The sequence below is a fragment of the Pelecanus crispus genome, chromosome 2 (genome assembly GCF_030463565.1).
Source record: "Pelecanus crispus isolate bPelCri1 chromosome 2, bPelCri1.pri, whole genome shotgun sequence".
In the NCBI taxonomy this organism is placed as follows: Eukaryota; Metazoa; Chordata; class Aves; order Pelecaniformes; family Pelecanidae; genus Pelecanus; species Pelecanus crispus.
In genome coordinates, this window is record NC_134644.1 from 3,453,574 (window position 1) to 3,474,841 (window position 21,268).

The window sequence follows — 21,268 nt, forward strand, 5'->3', positions numbered from 1 at the left end:
GCCAGGGAGTGGGCGTGGCCAGCCCAGCCAGCCCGGCGCCTTCCCTGGCGTAGCCCCGCCCACTCCCGCCTCGGCCCCGCCCCTTCCCCGCTGCCCTCCTCGGTTACCCGTGGTGCCCCGCGCGGGGCTGGCACTGACGTGGCCGCCGAGCGCCGCCATCTTGTGTGCCTGGACGGAGAGCGGCCGAGAGGCGCGGGGGGAGCCGGCTCCGAGCGGGACGGTCCGAGGACAGACAGAGCCACTGCCCGGGGCAGCAGCCGACGCCGGTGGGTTCACCGACACCTTCCCCTCCCTTCCCTTCAGCCCGTTCCCCCTCCTGCTTGCCGCCGACGCCCCGCTCCCCCGCCCACACCCTGCGGCCGCCGGGGGGAGGCGGCGGCCCGCGGTCGGCCGTGAGGAGCCACGGCCTTGGCGCTGAGGGGAAGGGGCGGCGGGCCCCGAGGGAGCGGGCCCGGTCGCTTCTTTCTGTCCTTCTCCCCCCCGCCCCGACCACCGCCCTCGCTCGGCGGCGGTGCCGGCGGGAGGAGGAAGCCGCAGCCAGGCCGCAGCGCAGGCCGCGGGGGGCCTGGCTGGGGCGCTGCCCCATCCGCCTCCCCCCCCGACGCCTTTAGGGCTGGGTGGCCTGGCCGGGGGGGGGGCTGCCAGCCCTTTCGTTTCCTTGCTGGCGAGGCGTGGGCACAGGCGGGAGGGGGGGACCGCTCCAACTCCCCAGCCAGCTGCACAAGGCCCGGCGCCGCTCCCCCTACTGGGGAATTAGACGGGATGCGGCGGGATGGGCTTCTCCTCCTTTCCCCAAACTCGTTCATTCCGGCCTCTGCCCCGCCCGTGAACGGGTCGGAGGAGAGAGGTGTTTCCTCGTTTTGCTCTCCCTCGAAAACCCTCATCGTAGCGAACCTCGGGGATCTGGTAGCCGGGTAGGGGAAATGAAGCTTGGATGAAACTCGTAGGGGAGAGGTTATTTTTCTGTAAGCCCTTGGCTGCTGAGTAGGGCTTTCTGCTGGGCGGTGATGGTAAGAAGTTGAGCTTTAGCCTGGAGCAAACTCTGTTTGCCATCCGTGGCTTGTGTTTGATGGTCTGGGAGGTCAGTTTTTCCTTGGCATAGCAGCTCCCGCTAGGAGGATATTATATTCTGTTTGAAAATACTATATCCTGCCTTTCTGAGTAGCTAACATGATACTTTGGGCTGATAACCTCAGTCTGATAAATTGATAGGCCAGCTATGCGAGCCTTTTCATGGAGGCGTCCCTTTGCCCCAGCAGAGCATGACTAAAACTCTGCAGGGTCATAAAGCCGCCTAAATGTTGTGTTTGACATTGACCTTGTTGCTTTGCTGTTAGGCTCTTGCCAAACCAAATTCCACAGGTTGATTAGAGTTGTATCCAGAGGTCTTGTTTTGAAATGTAGCTTTGTCAAAAACTAAAATGCGAACTATTTATATAATACTTTGAACTTTGTTTTGCAAGCGGCAAGGCTTACAGCACTGCTTTGCAGCATATTCTATTAACCTTATTTTTCAGGCAAAGGAATCGAGTCAAAGTAAATTGTCCAAGGTCATTTGGCAATATCGTTACTACTATTTTTTGCTACTGGTTTGGAGCGCTTCTGTAGGAAAAAGGAACTGTAGCTGAACTAGAGGACTTCTTCCTGGCTTTTGTTCATGGGTTTTGTAATCAAAATGTTGGTATAAGTATTCACAATCTTACTCCCCTTCTTATAGAAGGGGATTCTCTGAAAGGCAAGTTTATGAGGCTGGTACGATGCCGCTGACTTCCTCTGTTAAAAACGTGTCTGCAGTGCCTGCGAACCCTGTTGGACTGCTTTCCCTGTTGTAGTAATTACATTGGGTGAAAGGGTGAGGAAACTCACCTCACTTGAACCTATTAAACTCAACTGCTTTGCCAAGTTTATTGACGCTTCTACTGCAGTCGAGCATCAGGAGTAAAAATGGCTCAAGCAGATGTCATCTCCGCTCAGAACAGCCTTTGCTGCTGCGATAGTCTGTGATACACCTCATAGTTGCTGGATCATGTTAAAAGGCAAACACCTGAACCTAAATCAGCCCCCGATGGCATTTGCCGAGTTCTTAAGATTGCCTGGTTGTGAAATACTGTCGGAATCTGAAGCGGGATTGGGCAGGAGTGGTGCGTTTTTGCTCGGTGTGTGTACTTCCCTCTGTGTGCATTAGTCATGCTGACCAAGGGGGGGTAGGACTAGTCACAGCTTTTCCAGGCAAACAAAGTGTGTGTGGGAGTAGGGGGCTGGATTCTAGTCTTTATAATTCACCAAATTGTGTTGTGCTCCAGTTACACCCATTTGAAAACCTGCTTTAAGCAGTAGCATTTCTACATCTTGCTGAGGCACAATTATCAGATAAGCCGTTGATTTCATTAATTGATGGAAGGAGGAAAAGCTCACAACCCAAGATTCCAGCTGAATTTGCGGTGGTGAAGTGTAAAGAACCACCTTTCTTTAAAAGATCACTTCCAAAATAAAAGCTGCTGAGATGTGTAAAGATGGACTTTCAAGCAAGAATTTTTACAGATTTCAATAACCTTCACAAGCCTCTAGATTGCCTTAGAGTGGATAAATTTGGTGAACACAAGTTAACTTTTTCTGAAAAGGAATAGTTCTGTTTCTTTTTTTAGAAATCTCTTGAAAGTTTTGCTACTGGCATGCTATAGAGCTTCTATTAGAGCTAGCACTGTCCTCGGCCATTATTCCCTTTCTTTAACTGATGACTAGAGAAGTTTATAATCAGCTTCCTACTACAGCAGCTGGTTTTCTGTGTTATTCAGCATTTTTTTTCTTTCTGCTTGCGAGTATCCAATTTTATTTCTTGTTTCTAACACATGCAAACTTTGAAGGACTATGGTACTACTTCTGCTGATGTTTCAGTTCTAATAAAACTCTCATGTCTAATATAGCTCTTATTCATGCGCTGATCTTGTACCTAACAACTAGCTGCATAGGCTCTGCTTTGACATTTTCCCCAAACCAAAAGCCAGTTTCGTTACCGAAGCTCTTACGTGAGTTCTTGCTGTTTCTACTCTGAGTGCAAATGTTGACTTAACTGCCCAGTCACTGCAAATGAGTAACAGGGTATTTGGCTTAAAATGTAAGATTTTTGAACTTGTGAATAGCTCAGCCTCCAAAAACCTGTGCAACGCTTATCTGAAAATAAATGCTTTTTAATAACCGGTTCTCACAGCAGTATACTCACTGTTTAACAGGTGAATGTGAAGTCACAGCCCAAACTTGGGTGTCACAACTACATTGTCGGCACCACTTTATTTCCTGAGCAGCTACAGGTAGTCTGCAGGGAGGTGGTGGATGTGCTTTATCTAAAAGCAGGAACAGTGACTCCTTCTGTACTTTTCCACGTGTCAACCTATCTTTTAAATAAAATATTTTTCAGACCAGATATGTGTTTTTCCTGTGTTTTGGTTTGCGTGCTGTTGAGTTATGCATGTTAGTGTGTAACTGCTCAGAATAGTTTGGAGATTTTGCTGTGAAACAGAAGTAGCTTGCTCCCGCAAGAATAAGAGAATAACTCTGATTTGGGTTTTGACTATCAAGTCAAATGACCTGCCCTCTGCTTGGTACTGACTGGTTTTTTTTTTATTCTGAGCAGTATTTTAGGAGCAAGTTCTTCTTGTGTCTGAGATAGGCATGACCCCAAAGGAAAGTTTCCCTCTTTTGCCCTTGTTTTGATCTTGTAAGTGGAAATATTTTCTGTTCTCCTGCCACTCTGAGCCCAGTGCTCTCAAGAGAATGTTGCAGCATGTGGAAAATGCGCTATCTGGGTAATGTCTATAGACAGCAAGATGTTCAACCTACTTAGGCTGAACGAAGGTGCTACATAAGGAGCAGCTCTGCCTTGGCTTTTCTTTCACCTAGCTTCTCGCTCGCGGTTGACTCGTCCTCTGTCTGCCTTGAACATGCAGTGTGCATCTGGGCGCTTTTTAGTTGGTCACTGCAAGCCTTTGGTGGCCAAATCCAACTATGCCTCTTTAGATCCACGTACAGTTACATATCTTTAACTTTTATTTCACGTGATGCTTCAAAGCCAGTACCTTTTCCTCTAGCTTCTCCTAAAAGACAGATAACGAGGTTATGATCATTTAGGACGTCTTTTCCATCTCATGCTTGGCAGAAGCACCTCCAATGTGAAGTGGGGGAAGATTTGTGCGGTGGTAGGTTTTGATCTCCACAGTTTACGCTCACCTAGTTTTAATGGGTACAACTATAAAGGAGTCAGGACTTTCTATTAATTAAGAGCTCTGAGAAGAGGTTCTTGATGTGGCCTTTATTCCAATGGTATTTAAGTCCAAGATAATCCCCTAGTGAAGAAAGGACCTGGCCTACTTGTTAGCTAGTCTTAATTTTTGCGTGTACTCTATGCCTAGTGGTGTTAGTATGGTCTAAAGTCTCAGATAACTCAAATCAAAAATATTTAAGCTAAATTCCAGTGTTAAGGCCCCAAAGTTAAAGGGCTCGAGTTGGTAAGTAGTTGTCTTGCAAGTTATCAGATGTGGAAGGCCAGTAAACAACTTCTAAAAATAGTTGAATACAGCTGTACTGGAATAGTCATGTATTGGGCCACCCTGGCTATATATAAAGAAGTGTTTTGATCAGGAGCATTTTTCAAAATTTGCTGTAACTGAACACTTTAATCTGTAAAGAAATTACTTCAAGTTCAAAAGAATGCAGCTGTACTTAACTGACTGTGCCTGCTGAGTGGTGGTGTGGCCCTAGATTAATCCTGAATTTTAGCAGTGTTCTATTCTTGTTGGATCACTTCTCACATTCTCTTTTAAATCATGCTTTATATTGTAAAGAACAAGCCTGCCAAGTTAGTTTTGCACTTTAAATTATTTGCTGGTTGTTCTTGCATGTAACACCAGTAACAGCTGCTGAACTGGAATTTTTCTCAAAAAAAAAAAAGCTTTCTCACCTCTTGTTTACGCAGGGGCTTGGTGATCTTTTGTATGAATGTTTTGCTTCTCTTGACATTTTAATTTAAAACCTCCTAGAATGCTATGAAGTAGAAACATGATACAGGCCAACTAATGATAACTGACTGGATTTCAAATCAATATTTCTGTTAAATAACACAATTGATCAAATTTTGTTCTTCTGTGACCGATACAACTAGTGTGTTAATACCAGGTTAGGAATTACGGGTTTGGGGTTTTTATAATTGTATTAGAGGTGGAGTTAATGCTTAAGCCAATGTCAAGTAGACTTTCCTTTAAATGGAGACCTGCTCTTGGTAGTAAATCAGTTGTCTTTGTAAGCGCACCAGTTTTACTTGCCATAGGTGACTAAGCAAATAGAAAAAGGTGCAGACGGCTACTAGGGAAAAGCTTTTTGGATTAAACCTGCAACTGTTGAGGTTCTAGCTTGTGCTTTAGCATTAGTATTTTGACTGATTATAGACTGCGAAATGCAGTATGTCATTGGTAGTGGCACTGTGTTTGTCTCTCCTTGAAATGGGCATTTAAAACAAGATATGAACGTCCTAGGGAGACGTAATAGTTCCCAGAGACAACAAATGCCCTCTGTACCTCTGTATCTCAGTGTGCTGTGCGGAGAGGGGACAGAATTAAGCTTTTCTTGACTGATCTTCATCGCTGCTGGTATTTTTCAGCTATATGACAAAATGATTGTGCCCACCAAGTTTGGTTATGCCACTTGAAAAGTTTTGAGCATTATTTTTTTCACTGTGGCAGCCTTAAGTGGTAAGTGCTGCTACGTAGAAGTAAAATAAATGCATTTCTATACTGCAGGCATAACTGGATTAAATAGCGCGTATGGCGTCCTCTATCTTAGCCTCTGATTTTTGTCTGCTGTGGTATTTTTAAAGAAATGGTGTAAACCTGAATGAAACCATGGCATTTGCCACAACTCCTGGCTCAGTGAAGTTTAATCTCTGTGTGGTCAAAAAGAACTTTTCCAGAGGTGCAAAATTAAGGTTATGCAGAGATTTCAAGATGTAGCTATACTTTCTTTGAAGTACTGCATACCCTTCTGGTCGTACGTCCGTGAGATGGCTTGTTAACTGACAGCTCAGCCAAGAAGTTTGGAGGTCTAGAAGCGTATTTGACTTCTCAAGATAAGCAGCCTGAATGAAATGACAGTAAAATACATTAACGTACAGTTGAATGCAAAATGCTGCAGAAGATTAAGGGTTGAATGCTCTTTGGCCTTGAGATATTCCTCAGAGCTCTTATTCTAACCACCGACAATTAATAAAAGCAAATTCTAGTTCTTACTCACGGGCCCTATTGCTTTAACAGATACCAGGCTGCCTGCTATTGCAGACGCTCATTCATTTTTAACTCATTACACTGAGCCTTTCTGAAAAAGGCTGCCTGTTCTCCTAATTGCTTATCTAAATTTATCCCTTACTAGAAAACAGGTTGCTGAAAATACCTTGTTTCCTGAAACAAAACTGCAGTCTCGCCCAGTGAATGTCTTTCTCGCTGTTTACCAATGGCCCATTATATCTTACCTGAACCTGCCCAACAGGTTTTTACTGCTGAGAGGATCTTGAGGTGGAGTAGACTTATGTGAAGGTGTGCTTTGGGGCTTTGGTGGGCAGGGAGAAACAAGAGTCATATAGTTCAGTTTTGGGGTGATCTAGGTTTGCTGAGGGGTGGTGAGCTTCCATTTCTAGAAGCTGAAGTCGTGCTGAGGGAACCCACACCTACACGCTGCAAAAATAGTTGGTGCTGTTTATTCAAATTGTTCCTTTTCATACGCAAATCTTTCTACTTAGCCTGATAAATACCTCTTTTGAAGATGTGCTGGAGTACTACAAGCAGCTCGCAAGCTGTAATCTTTTATGTTTTCAGGCGTTTTATTGAACTTGTGCTTCTAATGATCAGTGTAGCAATTGCTGACAACATTTGGGTTGAGGAAAAGAGACAGTTAAGCTTCAGTATAGAATATAGGCGATATATTGGCAAGTCTTGATATAGACTGCAAATGTTGAAGATGCTTGAAAAGTGATGGGATTGCTTGGTTAACCTAAAAGGGCTTAAATTTCCTCGTATTTTCACACTCTGTATGTTAGCTTTCACTAATGGACTGAAATGAGAATTAAAGCAAGCAGAATCAGCTCTGAAGTACAGTGGCAGTAATTGTGTGATCCCTCAACTGAGTTGTATTAATGTGAAGCGGCTGTAAATCGTCACAGGCAGTTTCTGCTGTGGTGGTGTCTACGCTATTTGACGGTCTAAAAAAAAAGCACGAACGGTCTAAAAAGCAGAGACCTGATGGCTGGTCGCCGTTGTGATGATGATTTGGTTGTGGATTTTAATGATACTGAGGAAGGAACTTGAGGTGAATGTGCTTAGGTAATAGAAAGTGATGAAATACTGGCAGGGATGGCATAGAGAGAGGAGTGTAATGTACAAAACCGTGGGAGTGCGATTTCCTTTTCTGCGGCAATGGATGAACGTGATTCTAGCTGCTGGTCAGAGGGTGGTCCCGCCGATGGTGAAGACAGAGACCCTCTCTTTTGCCCCAGCAGCATCCAACAAGTTACTGGTGAGACCCACAGCGGTTTGTGGGAGTTCTGCAGGTGGGTTTCTCCTAGTATTTTTCTTTTAGACAGCGATAATTCTGCTACTTTCTAGTCAGCATCTAAACACGCTTGTCTTGCAGGGATGGGCTGTAAAGTATGCTTCACTGCCTGTAAAAATAAATGGGACTTCCTGCAATGTCACCTACCCTGAAGTACCAGAGAAGTTACAGAAGTGGTTTGGGTAGTAGGAACATGGAAGAGAACAAGAAGGAAATGGAAACCAAATGCTTAAATGTATCTTAACTTCCTATTCTTCACAAAAAGTAAAAATAGGGAGGATGGGTGGTATAAAAGCAGCTTCGGTGGTGGAGGGCAGACTTGACCTGGAAATAGCTGCCCGGAAAACAAGGATCTAATGGGATTCACTACTGTTAATGCCAAATGTAGCAGCTCATCCGGCAGCCTGTGACTTCTCCAGGGTGTGGAAAGATGTCGTGGATGTAAATGCTAAGATTTTGCTATGTTACCTGATTACTGCTATTGATCCAAGCGTTTAATAACCTGTTACACTTTCAAACGTGCAGAAACAAAAGAAGTGCATTCTTTTGCAGGGCTTGTAAGGTTCTCTTGCTACAAAAGTTCTAACGCTCATTTTGGAAGGTTACAAGAGCTCTGGTGAAAGGTTACAGTGCAACCCTGACTGTTGCTTTTCAGATGGAGTAGGAGATAGAGGTGGCATGAGCAGGCGGACAAAGGAAAGCTTTACAGCCTCCCTCCCCTCCAGCCCAGTAAGAGCTGCTGTTGTGGGCTGGGGAATGAGATTTCCTGCTGTGTGAGTGATTTGGATAAATAGGGACTAGCAAAACTGTTTTCTCTACTTCCTAATTAACTTTCCTGTTTATACAGCTTTCGTATATTCAAGTGGGAGTTGAATATTCATGGTTGTGCTTCAGAAATATGAAGGAAATGGTGGAATAATAGAACTTTTAAACCTTCTGTTTGGTTTTAATCCCCAGGCTGCCCCGTCTGGCTTATAGGGGAACTTAGAGTTTTAAAGTTTCGATTGCATTGAGCTTCAATCGTATAAAATAAAAGAATCTTTAACTCGAGTTACCTCAGCAAGTTGAAGTGGAGATTGATGTCATTCAGGAGCTCTGGAGTGGACTCTGAACTTTGCTGTGGGCTGCTTGTGCTAAGACACGTGACTGAGTTAATGTTACAGTGCTTAACTTTCCTGTTAAAAATTGTATCCAGCAGAGTTTGCTGAGAAAGGCAGACCTGCTTAGACCTTTGGCGGTGCTGAGCGAGGAAGCCCGACTTCATACATCCCTAGCACAGAGCAAAACAGGGCGGGACAAGATTTTTGTTCTGTGGTGCGCTTTTCGGTTCAAAGCTTGTTTTAATTGTCTTAAAATAGGTATCCTGTAAAGTCTACTTCCAGTGAGAATTTTGCTTCAAGCGCACAGCTTCATCACGAAATACAGAATATCTTCAAGAGGTGATTCAGACTTCATATTGCGCTTTAAATTGTGTGACTTGGTTTACAGGAAACCCATCCTTTGAATGTTACATGTCTTAAGCTTGTATTTTCAGCTGGGCTTGGTCTCTTCAAACTGACATCTGAGAGCTTCTAGACAAAGCAGCTGTAGAGGTGTGAACCGTCACCATTGCTGTGTAACATCCTCATCTATGCCCCACTGTAAAGCTTTCAGGCTGCTTTTTTTCATGTCTTGTGTGAGCAGAATAATAGTTCTCTTGGTGTTTTCAAACTCCCTGTAAACTGTGTAGTAGTAAGTTTGGGAGGCGGTGGGGGGAAATTTCTGGAAGAAGGGAAGAAGCGGATGAGTTGTGGCCGTGTGGATCCCGTCTCAAGGGCACAGGGGCGGGAGGGCTGGAGTGGAGAGGCAGTTTCTCCAGTTCCCCAACAGGAAGCTCCCGGTGACGTTAATCGCTTCTGAGTGTCCGAGCAGAAGTGTTTGCGGTGAAGGAAGAAGCATTCATTTCTAAGCCTTTCTCTTTTAATGTGGCTATTAATTTTCAGTAGTTAAAATTTTAGTAAATGTGGATTTGCTTCCTAGAGAAGGTCTCTAACGTTAATGAAGGTAAAATACTGCTTTGTCTTTACATTGTGTTTGCAGGCCATTTCCTTACGGTTTGAGAGGAAGGAAACTGTTTTGAGTAGGAGAGAATCCAAGCTGTGTTCTGAGTTTCCTTTGCAAAAGAAGGACCAGCTATTGGTGTGCTAAGCAGCAAAGAGATGAGCACGCATTTAAAACTTCTCTTAACTGCAGGTCAATCAGAAAAAGTGTGGTTTACAGTGACATTTCAGGCTGCAGATAAATTATCCCATAACAAAGGGGGACAAAGTATCTGAAGTGGTCAGTTGTGTCAAAAGCAAACCATGAATTTTGCAAACACAAGTTTGAGAACAGCATTTAATACTAAAATCTCTGAAAGAATGTTTGAAAGACTTCAAGTGCTCTGAGCAATGTCTTTTCATAAGGAGTAAGTCTTGGTGTATCTTGTTCGTCTTTGTATTGCTTCAGTATGGGGAAAAATAATGTATGGTGGTGGCTGGGGGTATCTACAGAATTCATATTATCTGTTACTTTTTTTTTTGTGGTTGATTATGCCCTGGTCAGAACACAGCCATTGGTAACTCATGAGTGATATTGTGATGTTTTTCCTCTAGACTTCACTGGCCAGTGAGAACATATCTCAAGCATGGGAAATATTTTTGCTAACCTCTTCAAAGGCCTTTTTGGCAAAAAAGAAATGCGTATTCTAATGGTTGGTCTGGATGCCGCAGGAAAGACTACTATTTTGTACAAACTTAAACTTGGTGAAATAGTAACTACTATTCCTACTATAGGTAAGATTTTTGCATTTATACTATAACTGCTTGCTTTGAGATTTGGGTCTTAGAGTTTGCAGCGGTATCTTCTCTCAGCTGTCACTCTGTTGATTTCAGTGACTTAGTGCTGCCCCAACTGGACTGTCAGAACAAGCACTTGCTAAAACCGTGGTATGAAGATGGCACAGCCAAGTTTTCCAGCCTGGGAGGAGACTGGGTGACTTTTGCGCTGCGTTCCCTCCGTGGAACAACCCTTTATGGGCCGCAGAAGGGCAGCCTGCCCTCCTAAGTGTGTTGTGGCATCAAGTAGATTAGACTGAGAAACTGAGGGTGACTTCTTTTTTTTTTGGAGGGTGACTGTGAGAACTGTGTGATCAGAGACGTACCTTATTTGCAGTCCTTAAAGCCCAGGGTTTTTTGACGCAACATAGTTTGCTCTGCATTTTGTAGCTGCACAGGTAGCAATTACAGCCGTTGTTCGTTAGTTTGATCGCAGCGGGGGTGGTGGTGGGAGCAGGAGTTCCAAAGAACCCATGTTTGTCTGCTTTGAGGGCTTCAGTGTAGGATTCTGCTTTTTGAAAGTAGATTTAAATGTTAAGATAACTTTTTTTTGTGGTGACATTCTGCATGTGACTTGGTAAATACAATAGGTCCAGAGCCAACTATGTTTAACTGAGATAATTTGCACACAATTTCTCTTTTAGGTTTCAATGTGGAAACAGTAGAATACAAGAACATTAGCTTCACAGTCTGGGATGTAGGCGGTCAGGATAAGATCAGACCACTCTGGCGCCATTATTTCCAGAACACACAAGGTGAGTCTGAATGCTTAAATCGCAGGTTTCCAGAATCTAAACAGTTTTTTTTAATGTCCTTACTAAGATAATCTTGTGAGGGGGTTTTTTTGCGGGGCGTTGGGGCGGGGAGCAGATATTTGTTACTATAAAAGGGTGTGTTTATGTGCTGCTCTGGCTCTTCTGTTAAGCTAGTGCAGGTTCAAAGAGGGATGGGAAGAAACCTAGAAACCAGTCTTCCTTGTCCATCTGTCTCAGAGCAAGTTCAGAATTTTGCTTTTCTTCTGTAAGCGACACAGCTCTCTGCCTTCACTTCAAAGAAGAGTTTTTACTACAAACTCTTAACGGCCCCGTGAGCTGAGGGTTTGTCACTTCTTTCGCTGCTGCGCCTTTATAATACGCACATGTTTTGAGTCCTGTCACAGGATTTCAAGAGTTGCTACTCGCTGGAAAATAGCGAGTGGTTATGTAGGTGAAGCACACAAGTTCCAAAATCACAAATGTGAACTAACACTTCCTTTCACCGGCTTTCAGCAAGAACAGACTTTCTCTCAGACATGAGATGACAGTAATAAGAAAACTGTATTTTTCTGACAGGTACTGAATTGTTTTGCATTAATTTCTCTTCCAAGCTTAGTTCTGACCTCCAGAAGTATTTATCATTTGCAACTAACTTCTGCTGTGTGTTTATTCTGATTGTTTGCTTATTTCTAGGTCTGATTTTTGTGGTTGACAGTAATGACAGAGAACGAGTGAATGAGGCCAGAGAAGAGCTTATGAGAATGTTGGCAGAAGATGAGCTTAGAGATGCTGTTTTATTAGTGTTTGCTAACAAACAGGTATGCCCAAGAAAGATGTCTTTCTGTAAGAACTCTTGAAAACATGCAACATACTTGCGAGTGCTAGATCTCCATCTTGACGTTCACGTTTTCTGTGTAATAATGGATAAGCTCTCAGTAAATGTCTGTTCAGTTTTGTTCAAGATGACAAACCCATAGATTAAATCACCCTGCTCTCATCTGAACGGAGCATCCTTCTGAACAGTTCTGGCTAATAAAGATGCTTGTATTTTCCAGTTTTAGGGAAGCTTTCTACCAGTTTTTACCGTTTGCTTGGCTGAAGTACAGCACCTGCCCAAGCTTCTTCCAAACAGAGAGGAAGGCCGGAATGCCGGAACCTCCCCGAATTCTTCACTTAGGGTGTTTGAGGGCACTGCTGGTTGTTGGTGGAAGCGCTGGGCTGACTTTTACTGTACTTGTCTTGACCTGTGAGCTGTGCTCTTCCAGGCCACAAAGCGAGCTGAGGGTTCTGCCTTTTATTGCTTGTAAAGGCCTTGGTAGCTTAAACCCAGATGTTGAGGGTCTTAAATATGACGGGTAGACTTACAGAAGGAGTAGCATCCTGCTTCATCGATCGCACAGGCTGAGTTGTGAAGGGTAAAGAAGCTGTAAGTCTTGCCTAGGAGTGGGAAAGGTGGACTATAAGCAGAAGCAGTACTAAGCCCAGTCCTACTTTATGATAAGAGTTGGTCTTAAATCATAACTGCAGTCACAGAAAGCATTTCCTGAGTGGAAAGTGAATGGAAGGGGCCTTGAATTGTAAGCAGTTTGGGGTCAACGTTGAGGGGTTTGATGACTTGATCCAAACGTCAGCTGTCTTGCTTCTGTTTTCTGGAGAGAAATATTCCATAATGTGCTTTTGATCGTGGTGTTAAACCTTTGAGACTTTTTGTCAGTATAGGGGAAGTAGCTTGAATGTAGAAGTAATTTATTTTCACATGCTCTGTATGCTATTTTCAAAAGCTCCACTGAGCTTTTCTGAAAGAGAAGCTCCGAGAGCTCTTTAACTTTCTTTTAATAGCTTTAAAGCTGATGGTCAAAACCGGTTGAGGGAGGCGGGCATTTCTTCTCGGGAGAGAATGGGGAGAAAATGACTCTTCTTCCTTCCCCCCAGGACCTGCCGAACGCGATGAATGCAGCAGAAATCACAGACAAACTTGGACTGCATTCTCTTCGTCACAGGAACTGGTATATCCAGGCAACCTGTGCCACTAGTGGAGACGGTCTCTATGAAGGACTGGACTGGTTGTCCAATCAGCTCCGAAACCAGAAATGAAACCATAAAACCTTCCTCTTCCCTCTTTTTCCACCCCTCCCTCTTATTTCCTCCTATTCGCCCTTTGCTTTACTCTAATGTGGCAAACTGTGCTACTTTGTGGTATTGAGTGCCGGAAGCTGTTTTCATTTCTTTTGTCACAGTATATATTGCATCATGCTGTAAATGTGGCAAATAAAGCCTGAAAACAGTTAGATTTCTTATTTAATGTAAATAGTTTTTGTTTCCAATGAGGCAGTTTCTGGTACTCCTATGCAATATTACTCAGCTTTTTTATTGTAAAGAATCAACTCACTTGTTTAGTACTCGGAAGGGATTTAAGCGGGTTAACATAAGGGTTGCCAGTGGTCCTTGTGCAGTAGAGCTGAATGCTATCTCGGTTGGGTTGTGAGATCTGTGAGATACATTTTGGTGGTTGGTTTTTAACCTGAATTCTGTATTTTTTTAAATAGTCAAGGAAAAGTAAAAACACTTCAACGTACAAACGTTCGACGCAGCTTCTGCTGTCCTCACTCTAATGTGGTGACTTTTGATTCTTTTTGAAACGGTGAAGCGATGATCGACACCCAATTAGCTTCATCCGGTTAAAGAACAGATCATAACTAATAGATCTCTGGCTGTTTCTGTAGCTCATTGCCTGTGCTCATATTTGTTCGTATTCGTTTAAAGATTTGTCGGACCTGGTTTAGATGAGCTTGCGGGACTCATGCTAAACTTCTGACTTTTGGTTCAGGTGAGATTTATCGCTTCCATTGAACTTGAGTAATTTCCAGAAGTCACGTTTTTAGCCTGCCGTATTTGTCAAAAGTGTTTTGTACTTTTCTGGTGCGTAAACCACTCCAGAAGGCAAACCTTTCCACAGAAAGCACAGCCTGTACTAGTCCTAAGCTCTATAGGCAGAAAGTACTGTACTCAACGTAAGAATTGCCATGAAAAACACCAAACATCTATGTATAGCGTCTAGAAAAAAAAAAGCATGAGAGTTTGGAGAGTCATTCCACTCTAGAAGTATTCAATCCCATTTTGGAACAATCCCATATCTGTATATGTGTGAAAACCCTTGGCATCCCTCATACTGCAAGGTTCAGATTTGCCATCAGAAAAAAAGACCTATTTACTTTTCTTTTGTATTTTGATAAACACTGAAGAAGCTGGAGCTTGTTAAACTTTAACTTGAGGAACTATCGGAACTGGTTTATTTAGTGTCGTGGAAACCTTTATTGCTTTCAATACACGATTAGTAAGCAACTGTTTTGTATACTTGTGTTCAGTTTTCATTTCGACAAACAAGCACTGTAATTAAAGCTATTAGATGAAAATCTCTTAACTATTTCATGTTTTTTATGCCTTGCTGTTCATTTGATCATCTTGGCAGAATCACAATGAGATACTTGTTGAATAAAAAGTTTCATGAAACTTGCACTGGTATCACGTTGGTTTGTATCGTCTCTGTACAGTGCTGTGTGCTGGATTAATGTGCGTCCAACCAGCGCTTTGCCGCGTCACAATTTGTGTGAAAATTTCAGCACATTTCCCGTATTTTTCAAAAAAATATTCCTAGTGGGACTCCTGCGGGTGAGGAGGTGGGCAGCAGGTCTTTGGTCCTGTTGGCTTCTGCTGGAGCCCCTCCGTTGCCTCGAGGGCATCTGTTGAGCTGCTTGAGTAGTCCCACCTCTTCCCGCAACAGATTGTTTTTCCTGCTGATCCCACTTAATAACAGGATCTGTGATTTAGCAGGTTTTGAGGCCGGGGGGGTGGGAAGTATGAAGTCTACCTTCCTAAACGCTTTGTTTTGCATTTTTCCATTCTGCAGTCCCCTGCGGACCCGGGACGGAGCTCCTCCCAGCCCATCGTCCCACCTTCCCCCCTCAGCTGCAGTTCCTCATCGCTGATGGTCATGCTCGGGCTGCTGGCTCGCTGCCGGTTCTTTTCCTGGCTGGAATTGCAGCAAATTTCCCCTTTAACACAGGCTGGAAAACTGGGAGAGATGAAATGTACATTATACAGGTTAGAGAGCAGCCTCTCCTGTGGGGAAAGCCTGGGACTTTGGCTGGGTGTCGGAGGGGACCGCAGCCGTGCCGGGGGACGGGAGCGCTGCTCTCGCTGTAGGCTGGAGACCTGGCATCTGCTCGCTCAGTCAAGCAAGCGCTGGCCTTTTTTTGGATGATCTCCCTTCAACACACAACGCTTCCCCTTGCTCCTCAGGTTTTGTTTCCTCTCCGAATCCTTCAAGCAGCACGGCAGCTGCTTAAATGTGTGCGCACAGGCCAGCCCTCGTCCTGAGCACAGGTTTATTCCGGGACTCCTTGCTCGTGCAGAGGCTCCTTGAGCGAAATGGGCGTCTTCTCTGCCCTGTCCTGGGTGCGGGGAGCTGCAGGTGGGAGGTCAGGTTTATTCGGGTTTCCCAGCAAGGGCTGGCCGAGCCCCATGTCTCTTCCTCGCACTCGTCTGGGTAGCAAAGGGTAAATAGTATTAGGCAAACGATGACGGGGGATTACAAAACTCCTGTAAGTCAGGTTATTCTTTTGAAGCTGTTCATCTCGCCTTGAATTTCAAGCTCTGAATCAGGATCCTTGCACACCTAATAGGGCAGGACGACTATTTATTCCTGTCCTGGGAGGGAATCGGACTTGAAGGGCCAGCTCTTCTGCTGGCCTCGCTTTGCGCCGCTGAAATCGGCAGAGCCCCCCCCGCTCCTCTCTCGTCCCCCATCCCTAAAAAGGTGGATGACCCGCTGCAATGCAGCACCCTGACCCTGTCGGCAGCGGGAGAGGCTCCTCGGAAGCGCTGGTTTTCACCCGAGGCGTGCCGGCCGTGCGGCGTCCCGGCTGCCCTGGCCGCGCTGCAGATCCCGCTCCTCTCCACGGCAGAATTTTCTGCAGGCCAGGGCTGGAAGGAGGAAGAGACCGGAGAATGTGCTGATGTTATCTGGGATCAGCGAGCTGTGGGAGTCTGCTGAGGGCAGCACAGGCTTCGCTCTGTTCTGGCCTCGGCCGGGCCCAACCCCAGGGGATTTTGGCTGGCCAGGCCGGCGGGAGGCAGCTCACGCCCAGGGAAAAGGGCGAGCACGGAACGCGCATGGACCGCGGCTGGCGTGGGTCCTCCCCAGCCCGCCTGGGGACTGGTGCGATAGCTGGGGATGGGCTCCTTCACCCCCACTCACCCTCTTTTTTTTTTTTTTTTTTTCTATCTTGTCTCAATGCCTTAAAACTATTTTGCCTGGATCTCACTTTGGAGTGCAAAATAGGCGCGGCTGCCTCCTTTAGATGGTGCAAGGGGGAAGAGCTGCTGCCCTGTTCCTCCCTGCGGGCTCAAATGCGGGGACTGCAGGAGGGGACGCAGCTCTGGGCGCTGCGGGCCACCGTGGGGGCTTTTCTCTGCCCCTCCCTGTGCTCCCCCTGCCCCATCCACAAGCTGGGGAGCCTGTGGAGGGAGCGTGATCCGGGCAGGACGCTGGGATTTGCGTGGGCTCTGGGTTTTTTTTTCTCCACTCATCGCAGTGTTTCAGCTCTCCTGTAGTTCCCTTTTCAGCCTGGAGTTCCCGTTATGCACACCCTCTCCCCACCCCTGCCCTGCACTGGGACCAGTCGCAGCCTGAACCCCCCCCAAAAAAAAAAAAAATCCCCAGGAGGGTGACCCCGAGCTTGGCAGGTTCGGAGCCTCTGGCTGGGGCCACCCCACTCGTGCCGCGTCGGCACCTGTGGGTCCCTGCGCTGGATCCGGGGCTGCGGCCCCTGGCACCCAAGAGGAACAGCCCCCCGTGAGCCTGCCAAGAGGTTGTCACCCTCACACTGGCCAAAAAAACACGCATCTTGGGGTTGGGGATCACCAAAATTTGCAACCGCTTAATTTGCAACGCGTTAAGCGTGCGGTTAAGCGCGTGCTCGCGGGGAGGGGAGGGGGACAGAGGGGCTTTTTGTCAGCCCGTCGCCCCGACCCCGCTGCGTCCCCCCGCCCCGATGAGTGAATGCTGCCCTTGTCCGACACCGGGCACGCCTGTCCCACCCCGCGCCAGCTCCGCGCCCACGTGTGGCAGGGCCACGGGTGACAGAAAACCCCCCCCGATGCTGCCAAAGTGCCAAGCCAGGCCGGTCGCCAGCCTGGAGCTTTTGTCTGCCAAGACGCACAAAACCGCCCTGTCTTAAGCAGGAGAAATTGCATCATTAATGACACAAACGAGGCCCTTGTGCTTGGTGCGGCCACTCCAGCAGCGGTCCTGGAGCTGCTCGGGACAACCCTTTCCATTTGGATCAATATTTCTATTTATTGATGTAAAAATTTCCCTTTTCTTGGCGTGCCAAGCACATAAACACTATGTTTTGAGGCTTAAAATCCTGGATGGGAACGGAGCTCTGCCCCGCTGCGGGATGGACATGACCAGGACAAGACGCCCCAGCTCCATCCATCTGCTCCCCATCAGCTGAGGAATTACTGCAGAGGTTCTCCTTGCAGCCCTTAATTGGGGCAGTTTCCTTTTTTTTTTTTTTTAATCCAAAAATGTTGTTTCTCAAAAACTTGGACCTGGAAAGCACTCGTCCTTGGGGGACAGGCTGCTCCATCCCCACGCAGGGGACATGGGGTGGACGTCCCTGTGGGGAGCACCCACCACCCCACGGGGAGCACCCACTGCCCCACAGGGAGCTCCCACTGCCCCATGGGGAGCACCCACTGCCCCACGGGGAGCAGAGGTGGCCCTGTGGGAGCCCCACAGCCCGGCTATCACAAAGCCATGGGGGTCCAAGATGCAAAACCCCGGGTTTAATTTTGCAGCTGATGAACTTAAGGGAGGGTTTAAGGGAAGAAACTCTCCTCCAGCTGCTTCACCGGCAGTTATTCGAGGGCGCTGAAAAAAAGAGATTAAAAAATATAATAACAACTGCATCCAAAGTGTCTTTACATAAACAGCAGACGTCCGCAGTGTTCCCAGCGTCGCAGCCGGCACCGTCCCAGCGCCGGCACCCACCCCGCAGCGTCCTCGGTGCCAAATCGCGGCCGGGGGCGACAGCGGGGAGCGCTGCCGGTGCTGCCGCAGGTCGAAGGCAGGAGCTGCAGGCAGGGAAGGGGCAGCCGGCGTCACGAAAAATAACGCCCTTTGCCAAACTCAGGCCCCGGGCGACGGCAGAGCTATGGCTTTTTTTTGTTTTTAATTTAATAACCTTAAAAAATATAGAGCCTATGTGAGATCTCCCTGGAAAAACCCCAGGGATCCCTTTCAGTCATCCGAATCGGTGTCGTGGCGTTGCCTGACCCCACGGGATGAGGGAGACCTGCTCCTGCTCCTCTTCCTCCCCTTGCGCCGCGGGGACGGGTGCCGACCGCGGCCGTCCCTGCTGCGGCTCCGTCGTCGACGGGCGGGATGGCGCGAGGGGCTGCCGCCCAAATCCCGACTGCTGGCAGAGGAATCGGTGTCGTGACGCCGCTGGCCGCCGTGCCGCGACGTCTCGGAGCGCTGCTGGGTTTTCCTTCGGTGGTGCCTGCAGGGATGGAGGAGGGGAAAAAGTGAGATTGGGGACAGCAAGCGAGGAGTTTTGGGGGTGGAAAAAAGGGATTTGGGAAAGGCGAGGAGATGATGATGGGGCATCCTGATGCCAGCTACAACCTTGTGGCTCTCCTAAATCCTTCCTCCCGTTTTCCAGTGATGATGCCCTGCGAGCCCCGGTTTTGGGAAGGGGGACCGGGACCGGGGGTTCCCCCCGGTCCCCCTCCCCAAAACCAGGGCTCAGCCTTCATCCCAACCCAGCTACCTCTCATCCCGATCTGGAGAAGAATCAGAGGACGACGGAGCAGCATCCTTCCTGTGATGTTTGTCCTTTTTCTTTTCCTTCTTGTGTTTCCTCTTTTTTTTTTTCTTTTTCTCCTTTTTGGATTTCTTACCGCCCTCCGGTCTGCGGGGGAAGAGATCAAGCGGTGAGGATCCCTACCCCACGCATCCCTCTGCCTCCTCCTCCTCAGACAGCTCATCCCCATCCCTCCTTCCACATGGATCCCGCCACATCCCTCCTTGGCCAAGGAGAAACCACCAGAAAAAAAAAAAAAAAAAATGTTGGGGGCAAAGCAGAGGTTTTGGTGATGATTCAGGCAGACACAGAACAAGCCAAACGCAGCCAGAGAAGCGTTCTGCAAAGTTTTCGTCGCCCAAAAAGACCATTTCTGGTGGTTTCCCACCAAAGCGGTGGTCCCCATCCTCACCGTTTCTCCTCCACCTTCTCCTCCTTTTCCTGCTTCTTCTTGGAGCCAGACGTCTCAGGGCTGCTGGAGACTTTCTGGTGCTAGGGTTTGGAGAAAGGGGGAAAAAATACGGAGCGAGAATGTGAGCTCGTAGCTTCGAATTACAAGAAAAAGGGACCATCTCCCCTTAAAAATTCAAGTCCATTTGGAAAAAAACATTCAAATATTCCATTAAATTTGGGGGGGGGAAAAAAAAATATCCGCAAGAGCCGCTTCCAAATTAAAAACCCACAAATTAATGCCGTGCAAACAGGACACGGGGAGCTCTTGCAGGCCTCCGCGCTACAACCACCAGCTTTGCTTTTAAAGAAAACATCCCGAGCGTGGGGCAGGGCTTTTTGCCTTTTTCCATCTTTTTTTTTTTTTTGTTTTTTTTTAAACCTCACGAGGAAGACGTGACCCGTGCCGACGCCGTACCGTGAAGACGGAGAGCCCCATTTTGGCCGCTTCCTTGTCCTCCTTGGAGAGCATCACCCGGCCGGCGCTGCCGCTGGGGAGAGGCGTCGCCACAGGGAGTTATGAAATAAATAAACACCAAAAAAAAAAAAAAAACCCAGCCAAAAAAGCATAAAAATGGTAAAATAAAAATTCTGAATTGCCCTGAAACGGGGCGTTTTGGCACGGAATCCCTTCCACCCTGTACCTGGAGCTGCCCAAGCCCACCACCCGGTCCACGTCCTTCTCGTCCCGCTCGGCGCCGTCCCGCTTGCACACCTCGGCCAGGTCCTGCGGCGGAGAAAGGGGGACCCGGATTCCTCCCTCTGTGTGTGCCCCCCCAAAAAATAGAGGCGGGGAGGGGGGGTACGACAACACCTCTGCACGGGGGGACGCGCGGTGCCCCAAATTACCTCCTTGCTGAGGGCGGTGGGCTGCCTCTTCACGTTCTTGTAGCCCCTAGGGAAAAAAAAAAGCGGGTGATGCTGGGGGGGGTGCCTTGCACCCCCTTTTTTTCTTTTTTTGGGGGGTGTAGGCTCACAGGGCTGCCATCATGGCCTCCTGCTCGGCCAGGCGGACGGCGGCCAGCTCCTCCTCGCGGGACAGCGTCGGGGCCGCCTCCTTCTTGCCCTTGGCGTACCAGGTCAGGTCCTTGCCCTTCTGCCACCGGCCCACCGGCGCCATCAGGGAGTTCCCTGTGGGGAGCAAGAACAGCCCCCCCACAAACCCCCCAAAATACACCCCAAAACCTCCATCTGCACCCCAAAGCCGTGTTTGGGGCGGGCAAGCAGAGGGGGGAGATGGGGTTCGGCCAGGCTCAGCCCTTACCCAGGTAGTTTTCACGCTGTTTGTCCGTCTTGACGTCCTCCCAGCTGAACTGGTCCTGGCCGCCCCGCACCCCCCCTCGGGACGACCCGAACATGGCGCCGCACCCCGCGGGCCCCCGCGGCGCCGCCGGGGCAGGGCTGGGGGTCTGCTCACCTGCAAAGGGATCGGGCCCGGGTTTAACCCCCCCGAAGGCCCGGGCTTAACCCCCCCAGGCTCCTCCGGGCAACCCGGGGGGGTCCTAGAAGTTAGGGAGGGGGCAAATGCCGCCCCCCCGCCGGGGCTGGCGGGGTGACCGGAGCCGGGGGGTGCAGGGCTGGGGGGTGCAGGGCCCCCAGGAGGGTGCAGGGCCCGGGGGGTGCAGGGTCCTGGGGGTGCTGGGCTGGGGGGGTGCAAGGCCGGGGGGTGCAGGGCCCCCGGGGGGTGCAGGGCCCGGGGGGGTGCAGGGCCCCGGGGGGGGGGGTGCAGGGCCGGGGGGGTGCAGGG

General features: G+C 48.2%; 2 protein-coding genes across 5 annotated transcripts; one reads left to right on the forward strand and one right to left on the reverse strand.

Moving 5' to 3' along the window:
- The first annotated feature begins 208 nt into the window (after positions 1-208).
- ARF1 (ARF GTPase 1) lies at positions 209-14,714 on the forward strand. 4 transcript variants are annotated; one of them, XM_075706365.1, is made up of 5 exons: positions 209-266; positions 10,224-10,403; positions 11,090-11,200; positions 11,894-12,018; positions 13,133-14,714. In XM_075706365.1, exons 2-5 carry the CDS (start codon positions 10,256-10,258, stop codon positions 13,292-13,294), a joined length of 546 nt encoding a protein of 181 aa, XP_075562480.1. In that variant the 5' UTR covers positions 209-266; positions 10,224-10,255; the 3' UTR covers positions 13,295-14,714. The 4 variants fall into 4 exon arrangements, with proteins under 4 accessions (XP_075562480.1, XP_075562478.1, XP_009490747.1 ...); XM_075706363.1 differs by lacking the exon at positions 209-266 and adding an exon at positions 8,286-10,036; XM_009492472.2 differs by lacking the exon at positions 209-266 and having other exon boundaries at positions 10,005-10,403.
- Positions 14,715-18,492: 3,778 nt separating this feature from the next.
- Positions 18,493-20,879, reverse strand: C2H1orf35 (chromosome 2 C1orf35 homolog). The gene is made up of 8 exons (XM_075705961.1): positions 20,786-20,879; positions 20,499-20,652; positions 20,371-20,416; positions 20,166-20,248; positions 19,940-20,012; positions 19,484-19,563; positions 19,039-19,179; positions 18,493-18,768 (listed from the first exon to the last, which is right to left on the reverse strand). Exons 1-8 carry the CDS (start codon positions 20,877-20,879, stop codon positions 18,507-18,509), a joined length of 933 nt encoding a protein of 310 aa, XP_075562076.1. The 3' UTR covers positions 18,493-18,506.
- Positions 20,880-21,268: the final 389 nt, after the last annotated feature.